Source organism: Trichogramma pretiosum, unplaced genomic scaffold (assembly GCF_000599845.2).
Source record: "Trichogramma pretiosum strain Unisexual culture from Peru unplaced genomic scaffold, Tpre_2.0 scaffold56, whole genome shotgun sequence".
Taxonomy (NCBI): domain Eukaryota; kingdom Metazoa; phylum Arthropoda; class Insecta; order Hymenoptera; family Trichogrammatidae; genus Trichogramma; species Trichogramma pretiosum.
In genome coordinates, this window is record NW_019641680.1 from 1230227 (window position 1) to 1239712 (window position 9486).

The window sequence follows — 9486 nt, forward strand, 5'->3', positions numbered from 1 at the left end:
ACTTATCAATTTATTTCTACATTATTTAATTCTCACAAATTTGATTCAAATATTTTCATTATTAATGCTGATGCAACAATTCATATTGTTTGATGGCGTTGAAAACAATAATAAAGATATTCTTCATCAAATACACATTTTATAATTAAAATTATATATTGTCCTATAATTTGAATCGCTAATTATTCATATTTCATATCAATAGCATCGTACATGAGATATTGAACAGCATCAGCATTATAATCAGCAATTCAAATACTTTTAATACACATCACATCGATTTACTTCTCTAGTGGAGCATAATTCAAAAGTTTTTCGATCAAGTCGACGTGTCCAAGAAGCATTCTTCTGCAGCAATATCTTTTGAGCCCCAAAGAATCAAGTGCGTCACTGAAATGAAATAAAGATAAATATAATATTCAATGCAAAATAAGAAAAACCAAAATAAAGATAACTTCAATACAAAGTATTGTCTCAGTATACTGTATACTTGAACAATCCTTCATTTTCTACAGATAAAACAGTTTAAGATAATGATGTTTGAAATTATTGTCTTGAAATAGTTATACTCATACACATTAAACAAATTCTTCATGACCTTCATAATGAAAACTATAATATTAAGCGTCAATTGATACTGCTACATGTTTTGAATAGATGTACAAGGTAATTAAACCAACTCATTATTGAAATAGATAAGTAATCATTAAAACAAGTTTTCCAACAATCAAAACTACCAAACGTAATAATGCAACGATGTAAAACAGTAGCAGAAAAGCAAATCCCTTTAAATGCACGTGAGACAAAAATACAGTTTACACAGTGTAAATTGAAAGAGTTCAGGTTAGCTTACCCTTCGGTGTACTCGGCTTGCAGCAAACCGATGTAGGCCTCCCACTTGTTTCCAATGACTTTGCCGCAGGTAAAGCAACGAATCGGAATGATCATTTTGACTTTGTTTTTAAATAAATTAACACTCGCTTAAGGTGTAAAAATCAAGTTGTTTATGTTCGGAACAACGACTGAACTGTGTACGAACGCAACACGTGAATTGCTACTAACTGGCAGACTTGAGTTGAGCACCAGCAGCGCCGAGCTGACCGCCGCAGCGTCGACGGCCGAAGGAACTACTCGCGCCCTCTCTTGCACTCGAACGAGAAATTAATTATCTTTGAAAAGTAATAAAGGGAAAATATCACCATCAAAATTGTTAATAATTATTTCCCGGGTAAAATAGACATTCTTCGTTTTTTTGTTCTGTGGATGAGGTTATAGAACACGTTGATTTTTTTAGTACTAACTGAATTGTTGTTTTTTTTTTATTTTACAAACGTTCTATACAACAGTAGTTATTTTTAAAAATCAAAATAATAATAAACATTAAATTACAGCTTGTCATTCAATCAGAAATATTTTTGAGAATCAATTTTAGAAGATCGGAATAGTTTTTACGTTATTTTTGACGCAGCTCTTGTTTTTAAAGACGTCCAATTGTTGTTAAAGTTCTAATTGCCATATCAAGTTCCACGGAGAGTATTTCGCATAATGTATTCATGCACAAAGTATGCAGTTTACTTTCAAAGTACTTTTACTCGAATTTCATCAATTACCCACGCACGAGGTTGAGTTTTACCGGTTTTCGCGCGTGGGCCACAGGCAAAAGGAAAGATGAAAAAAAAGCGACGATCCACGGGAAAACCCGATCGAAACCGAAATATCGGGCAACAATCTCCTTAGCGCAGCAGCTTGTCTGCGCGATCGAATGTGCAATTGCACCTATACCTACGTATCGCGCGGGGGGAAAATTACGGTAAAAATATCAAGTCGGTAATCGCGCAGACTTTTGCACTGTTACATACGCACGCATATATTTTAATAATAAATGCGCGCAGCAGCTGCTGAGCAGCAGTCGCCGGAGTGCAGTGCCATCTATGCGCCGCGCTCGAGAGTCAACACAATGCGAAACAGACAGATGCACACAGCAGAGGCAACGGCAAGTATATCGCGCATATATATATATATATCTAGTGTTTTTGCATGCCTATATATTCGTCGTCGTCGTCGTACGACTAGCTGGAAAATGGCGATCTTTCGCCCTTGGTCATGTCGATTTTCTTAGACTCGCTGAAGAGGCTTCGATGCAGCGGCAGCAGCAGTAGCAGCATCAACGACAGGAGCAGCAGCAGCAGCGGTGCGTTCGGTTTGTTTTGAACTCTCAAAGTCGGTGTTGTTTCTCTCTCTCTCTCTCTCTCTCTCTCTCTGTCGCGCTCTGTGATGATCGCGGAGACTCGACGTTTTGACGCAGAGGAAGCCTCAACTGCCCCCTGCTACATATAGACATATACACACAATAATATAATATATACCTGACCCCCCCTAGAGTGGGGGTATATCGTTAAAGGACTGCCTCTGTGTGTGACTGAGCTCTGCTCTGTGCCTCTGCTGTGCGCTGCTGCTCTGTATGCCTCGCTTCTCTCAGTGCGTTGCTGCTTACAAGCCTAAATATTAGCAAACAGGAAGTATTTGCTCTTTCTCTCGCTCTCGGGTCTGTGCGTTGATATAGATACTGTGTGCTAGTGAAGTGACGCCGTCGTTATATTTTGTATTATAAAAAAAAAAGGACTCTGTGTAGTGGACTTGGTGCGTGCAGCACACACATAACACACACACACAACATACACGTACATAAGAACTGACAAAAAAACACCAACGTCTCGAAACAAAGACCAAGGTTAACAGGTACGGCTGAGTGTAGAGTTAGCAGCAGCAGTAGCAGCAGCATCCCCGCGAGCGACGAGAGTCTCATCAGGTTTTGCTCGTCTCATTTCCGATCTCTCGGGCTTTTAAATACAAAATAATAATGATAAATATAAAATGACTGCTCGAGTGTCGCTGTTGTGCGCGTCTACTATAGTTTCGATTATGTTTACAATCTCTCGTTGTTGTGTTAGTGTATCAGAGGCTCTCTTTGCTCCTATCGAGGATGTGGGAGTTCGGCGATCATACGTTACATAGCCACGATAATACTGCATGCCTGATCGCGCGTAATAATACACAAACGCACTTAGCCATCGTAATATATATATACCATATATAGATAGATATATTTGTTCGTTTTCTTTGCCCGCGTAATGAATTTTCACCCTATGTACGATTTTTGTGTCTACCGCAGGCCTTGTGTACAGAGGATATTTTCGACTCGCTTTGGAGCAGCGGTCAGTACTTATATTCCCTAAGCTCCGGATCTCGTCGTCGTCGACGGAATAAGTTATAGATAGATACATATACATCAACAACACAACGAGCCGAAGCGTTACGCACAATAGCCAAGCAGCAGCAGCAGTCAGTCTCGTCTCTCTCGCACTCTCTCTCTCTCTCTCTCTCTCTCTTATGGCCATTGTGGTGTTGTAGTGTGCTGCACCACCACAACAATTGCCGTATTAGATAAGGGTTACGACTTTGCGCGAGCGAGTATATACGGTGAGTGAGAGAGAGACGCCGAAGAAAATCCATCGCCGCTCGATCGCTACCTTTCTACACACAACATATACACAGACAGACAGACACGCAGGTAATCGACGTCACATTTACATAGTTAATGAGCATTGTGCGAGTCGTGCAAAAATTTAGGCTTCGAACTTTTCATTATTCTTACTTTTATTAGTCGATTTTTTTATTGTATTGAATTTAATCTAATCGAAAAGTTTGGTGCATTAGTAAGTAAAGGTGTAATGATTATTTTTTTTTTTTTTTTTAATAGGCAATGCCATTACTTATGGAGAGGTTGAAGAAAGAGCACTTTTACTGGTTTTAATCGAATGAAACTCGTTTTTAAACATGAGGTAAGAAATATATTTTCTTTGGCTATATGTATTAGGAGAAAAACTATAAAGTAATAATTAATTAATGATTTCTAGGAAAAGATGATGATGAGCATCTGTTTATCAATGTTAATGCTTCTGTCAAACACTGTATTTAAAATATAGTATCGACTACTGATCATATTTACAACTATAAAGTTCTGATAAGCTTTTGAGGATAAAGATTTGGTGGACTGCTACATAAATAAATTGAGGATAATTGAACACGTTATCTGGATCGAGAAATGTAAATAATCATATTCTTACTCTAGTTTCCTTTATAGCTCTGTGAATTACTCCAAAATAACATGAATGTTTTTTGTTTATTTAGAATCTCCATTATGGATCCATCGCTTATTTTGACTCACATACCCCGGTTTCAAGGGTTACCTCTAGAGTCTAAGCTTGTTACTTACATGGTTTGTTGATCATTTATTACTCTTATTAATTTTAATAAACTACCTTATTAAACTGTCATTACTATAAAGAAAGACAAATCTGAATATTATCTGTGGCGAGTAATAATTTTTTCATGCAGTAACTTTTTGGCTTAATAATGTTAAAATATATAGAATACAATAAAAAACAGTTTTTAAAAATTATGTTTATAATATGAACATCAACAGATGTTATGAAAAACAAAATGTAAGATAAGACTAGGGATGCTTTGAAATTATCAGTTTGATAAATAATGTTTTTTTAATTTTATTTTGAGATATATATCAATTTATAAATATTTATTTTTATGGACTTTTAGTAGCTTTTAGAAGCTTTCTTTGTAATTCAATATGTAATAGAAATAACAATTTTAAGTAATTATCACTGTACTTGAAACTGATGATATTTTTTTCTGATAAATATGATTTTTTCAGACTCACAACAAACCGGGTATGCCACCTACTATTTCATCAACTATGATGCCTTCTTCAGTAGATAATATAATGGAAAATATGTCCAATATGACAATCAATGTTGGTCAGAAGATGAATGCACCTCAGGAATATGTAGACACTTTACAAGGAGCTGTAAGTCCAAGCAAAAATTCTCAGCTAAATGTCTTCAGCCCTGAATATACACCAAAAGGAAACGTTAATGGTACAACCTACTTCTATACTCCAGTCGTAGAACCATTGATAGAGGAAGTACCTGTAAGTATTAATAATTTTGAAAAATTTCACTGTAAATCATGTTTGATTAATTTGAATAATATTTATTTATCTTTACCAATATAATCATAATTTTGATTTAGCTACAGATAAACAACTCTCATCCATTATATTTCATGGGCAGTGATATACGACAAGACGTTTTGGACAAAAATGCCATAGCTTTAGCTGAACATAATAGACCAGATGATCCTAATATACCTGCAGAAGTACAAAATTATCAAGAACTAATGCTGCTTGAAGAACCACAAACTGGACCTGGACCTGTAACATCAACATTCAGAGCAACTAATATCAAAAATGGTAACAATTATTGTCTTCGTAGAGTTCATGGTACGTAATTTTCCTTTACTTAATTAGTTTATACAATAACATGAACATGACTAACACCAAATGAATATTTTTATTAAATTAAAAATCAAATAGGCTGCAAATTATTAAATAAAAAAAGCCTTGCCGTCATCGAAACATGGAAAAAATTATTGCATTCCAACATTGTGGGACTCAAAGAAGTATTTTTTACCAAAGCATTTGGAGATGAATGTAAAAATTTGAACTTTTTTATAAAATTCTAATATTATTGTGTCCAATGATAAATAATTCACTGTGACTTATTTTGCAGCTACGGTTTTTGTTTATGACTACTTCCCAGGAAGTGAAACTATGTTATCAAAACATTTTGCTCCTAAAGATGTGAATGGATATGTTGATCCATTTTCAGCAGATCCAACTGCACCTAGACCGTACAGTCATACAAAAAATACTATGTTGCGACATCAACACAATAATATGTTGCCTGAAAGTCTGATTTGGAACTATGTTATACAACTCACAGCGGCGATTCGCGTTATTCATGCTGCTGGTACATATTTTTGCAAAATACTTCAATTTAATTAATGAAAATGTTATCTAAATGTTATAAAAATTTTATAAAATATTTTCTATTTTTTCACTCATTTTTATGATTTGATTGAAGGTTTGTCTTACCGGTGTCTTGATCCATCTAAAGTTTTATTGACATCTAATTCAAGAATACGCTTGAGTTGCGTCGGAGTTCCAGATGTAGTGGATTATAAAGATGATACATGTCAATTTCAAGGAGAAGATTTAGTAACTCTTGGAAAGCTTGTTCTTGCTCTAGCTTCTCGCAGTTTACTTGCTGTACATCGTACCGACATGCAAGGATCTCTCGAGTTAATTTCGAGTACTTATTCTAAAGATTTGCGAAATCTTATAGTGTACGTCAAAATTTTCCTTAGATTAAATTTAGTTTTTCAATAAATTAATTAATTTATTACTTGTTTTAGGTATTTATTATCAAACTCAGCAGCCAAATCAGTGACAGATTTAATGCCCATGATTGGAGCAAGATTTTATACTCAATTGGATGCTATCCAACTACAGTCTGATGTAATTGAAAATGAATTATCCAAAGAATTAGATAATGGGCGTTTATTCAAACTGATATCGAAAATTGCTAGCATCAATGAAAGGCCTCAATTTGGTATGGATCCCCAGTGGTCCGAAACTGGTGATCGATATATGATTAAACTTTTCAGAGACTACGTTTTTCATCAGGTTGATCCTAATGGTCGGCCGTGGTTGGATCTTGCCCATATTGTATCATGCTTGAATAAGCTTGATGCTGGCTCTACAGAACAGGTAAGACTTTAAAAAATATTCAACCGTAATTTCATAACACTTCTTTTTGACTATTTTAACAATTTGAAAAAATATGCGTGACAATTGAACATTTTTTAATCTGCAGATCTGTCTTATGTCTCGAGACGAAAAAACTGTATTGATTGTAACATATGCGGAACTCAAACAATGCATGGACAATGCATTTGAGGGACTTCTTCTAGAATCTGCTAAAGAATAAGTTTCTGAAAAAATAAAGTTATAGTATAAAGTAGTTGAAAACTCAAACATTTTATGACAGTGTGAATGTGATATTAACAACTAAGGCACTGAAAAAAAAATTTCTTAACTGAAGCGAAAAACAAATGTTGGTGTATAAATATGTTATAGGATATTAAAACAAACGAGAATTGCTATTACTATACATATAATTATAAATAAATGTACAAATAATTTTTTCATTAACGAGAATTGGAAAAAGAAAAATTTGATTTCCCAGTTTTTGGGAAAATATCAAAAAGCGAACTGAGAATGTATGAGTTATGCGATCGATCCATAATACGCGAAAATTGTTGGATTCTTAACTTGCGCGCACACAACTATCATACTCATAAGTATGTTGTACATATGTATGCATGTTTATGTATATGTCAATGTAAATGCATATGACAAATACATGCGTGTATATAAATGTGTGCGTTTGGATTTCTTTTTGTTTTACAGTGAAGAGTTAAAGCTAATAAAAGTATTGTAAAAATATTAACGTAAGTGCAAATAAAACTTCGTTTGGAAATGTAAATTTAACAGGCCATCGGATGGAATGTACTAAATGTGAAAAAATTAAATTCGTTATAAAATTATGAACATTATGAATGATTTTGTACACAAAATAAAGAATACAGTACCATGAAATACATATATGTAATGAAAAGATGTTGAAAATCTAAATACAACAAGCAGTGTATAGAGTAGTAATTGTGTTAGGTTTTAGGTATGGCTCGTAAGCATTAATTTTGAAATAAATATTTATTTTTGAATGCAATCTTAAAAAACTGGTATTTTCAATATTTACATATTTCTACTCATGAATGGTGAATCATTGGTGTACGTTCGATTTTATTGGCTGCGAGCTTGTGTGCAAAGGATCAAATCTGTTTGACGACTCTTTATGTTAAAAATGAAAGACACAAAACGGGAGACGCGAACAAGTGTTAGTACTTAATTGGATTATATTTGATTATAATTCGAGAACATGAGTACCATACTTGTGGCCTAGCTAACAACTGTAGGTGGCATATATCTTAAAAATAGTTTTTGATATGATAATTTCTTCTGATTTTCGAGGCTATATTTATTGCATGAAATCATTATTATTCTTATTTTGAATTTTTAAACAAAAAATGAAATATCGCTGCGAGAAAAGTATAAGTATTTAGTTTTTATTAATTTGTTAGTTTACGAAATGATAACCTTCAAGTATTAAAAAATCCAATGAAGATACAAAATTATTTTTCTAAAATTAGTTCATTTAGTTGCGTACTATTGTATTTTCAACTATTTAATGGCTATATTGATTTGTATATATATTTATTATATTTATTTCGAAAATTTATGTAAATGATGATTTTTTTTTATGTTGTCCTTTTAGCATTAAAGCATATTTTGCTAATAATAAAACTTGTATTGTATTTTTTTTTTCGTCCACACATAGGAAATTAAATTGATTGATAATATAGAGAGCTTTTCACGCGATATTAACGTACATCGGTACCGTATTGAAATAATCTAAATATTCAAGGTAATTTCGTTGAACTAGACACGTGCCAAGTGAGCATCATTCGTACGATGCACGAAAGCATCGTTGGTATTTCGGTATCGGGAAAAATTTTGACAAAATGCGGTCAGCTATGTAACATTTTAGTATGTCTAACGAGGATGAACGTTTTGCGGCTATTTGAGTGAATTCTGTATATATACGCGTGTGCGCGCGTACGTGCAGAAATTACCATCGGTATTTCAGTTTATTTTTGAGAATTTCGCTGGAGTTGGCCGATTTCAGCTCACCAGCTCGCGCCGAGCAATTTTCCACGATAATCCAATGCAAAAACTTTCAATATTATTGAGTTACGGTATTCACTTGGAAAGGTATAAAAAAAAACAAAATTTTGAAAGCATAACTCGATGCATTATTTGCACGTTCTTGAAACACTGCATAGGAGCTTGCAGCGCAAGCTCAGTTGTTGTTATTGTTGTTGTTAAAATGGCCATGCTCTGCGGGTGCTGAAATCATAAGCTGCTATTTGTAAATGCAAGCTCAGCCGGCTTACGGAGACTGGTTACAACTTCCGCGAGTTTTTGGGTCTTACTACTATACTTCGGCGTACGTCACGGGGGAAACGGAGAATTAGAGCTGCTGCTACGGGCGTCGAAAGTTGGAGCCTTGCATCTAGGCTCCCATAAAATAATGACAGAGGCGCACTGCCTGCGGTACGTAAAGCTCGAAAACGCGTCGGTAAAATTATACATCGCATCTCTTTTATCCGTTGGTGCAGCAGCGACAGCGCAGCAGTTCCTCGAAATAACGGAGCGCGGCGCAGTGCAGCGGAGCTTTGTATTCTCCATCTCTCATATGCCTATTTACTGCAGTGACTTACGCAGCTATTATCCATGATATATGCCGCTCTCGTGCGCACTTAAAGTGGCGAAAACTGCTGCTGCTGTGGCGGCGGCGGCGGCTGCAAGCACACACACACACATACAAACGCGGGCCCGACAAAAGATACGGAGATACATAGGAGGAAGAGCAGGAGAAATTCTTC

General features: G+C 34.9%; 2 protein-coding genes across 4 annotated transcripts; one reads left to right on the plus strand and one right to left on the minus strand.

Moving 5' to 3' along the window:
• Positions 1-65: 65 nt before the first annotated feature.
• On the minus strand, positions 66-1096 carry LOC106654738 (DNA-directed RNA polymerases I, II, and III subunit RPABC5). The gene is made up of 2 exons (XM_014374738.2): positions 854-1096; positions 66-390 (listed from the first exon to the last, which is right to left on the minus strand). The coding sequence occupies exons 1-2, from the start codon at positions 946-948 to the stop codon at positions 282-284; spliced, it is 204 nt and encodes a 67-aa protein (XP_014230224.1). The 5' UTR covers positions 949-1096; the 3' UTR covers positions 66-281.
• Positions 1097-2425: 1329 nt separating this feature from the next.
• On the plus strand, positions 2426-7719 carry LOC106654971 (PAN2-PAN3 deadenylation complex subunit pan3). Of its 3 annotated transcripts, none has more exons than XM_014375145.2 (12): positions 2426-2739; positions 3173-3571; positions 3761-3842; positions 3918-4107; positions 4192-4279; positions 4733-5008; positions 5110-5359; positions 5453-5569; positions 5649-5888; positions 6003-6264; positions 6334-6688; positions 6795-7719. In XM_014375145.2, the coding sequence occupies exons 5-12, from the start codon at positions 4202-4204 to the stop codon at positions 6906-6908; spliced, it is 1692 nt and encodes a 563-aa protein (XP_014230631.1). In that variant the 5' UTR covers positions 2426-2739; positions 3173-3571; positions 3761-3842; positions 3918-4107; positions 4192-4201; the 3' UTR covers positions 6909-7719. The 3 variants fall into 3 exon arrangements, with proteins under 3 accessions (XP_014230631.1, XP_014230633.1, XP_014230632.1); XM_014375147.2 differs by lacking the exon at positions 2426-2739 and adding an exon at positions 2790-2809; XM_014375146.2 differs by lacking the exon at positions 2426-2739 and adding an exon at positions 2822-3073.
• The last annotated feature ends 1767 nt before the right edge of the window (positions 7720-9486 follow it).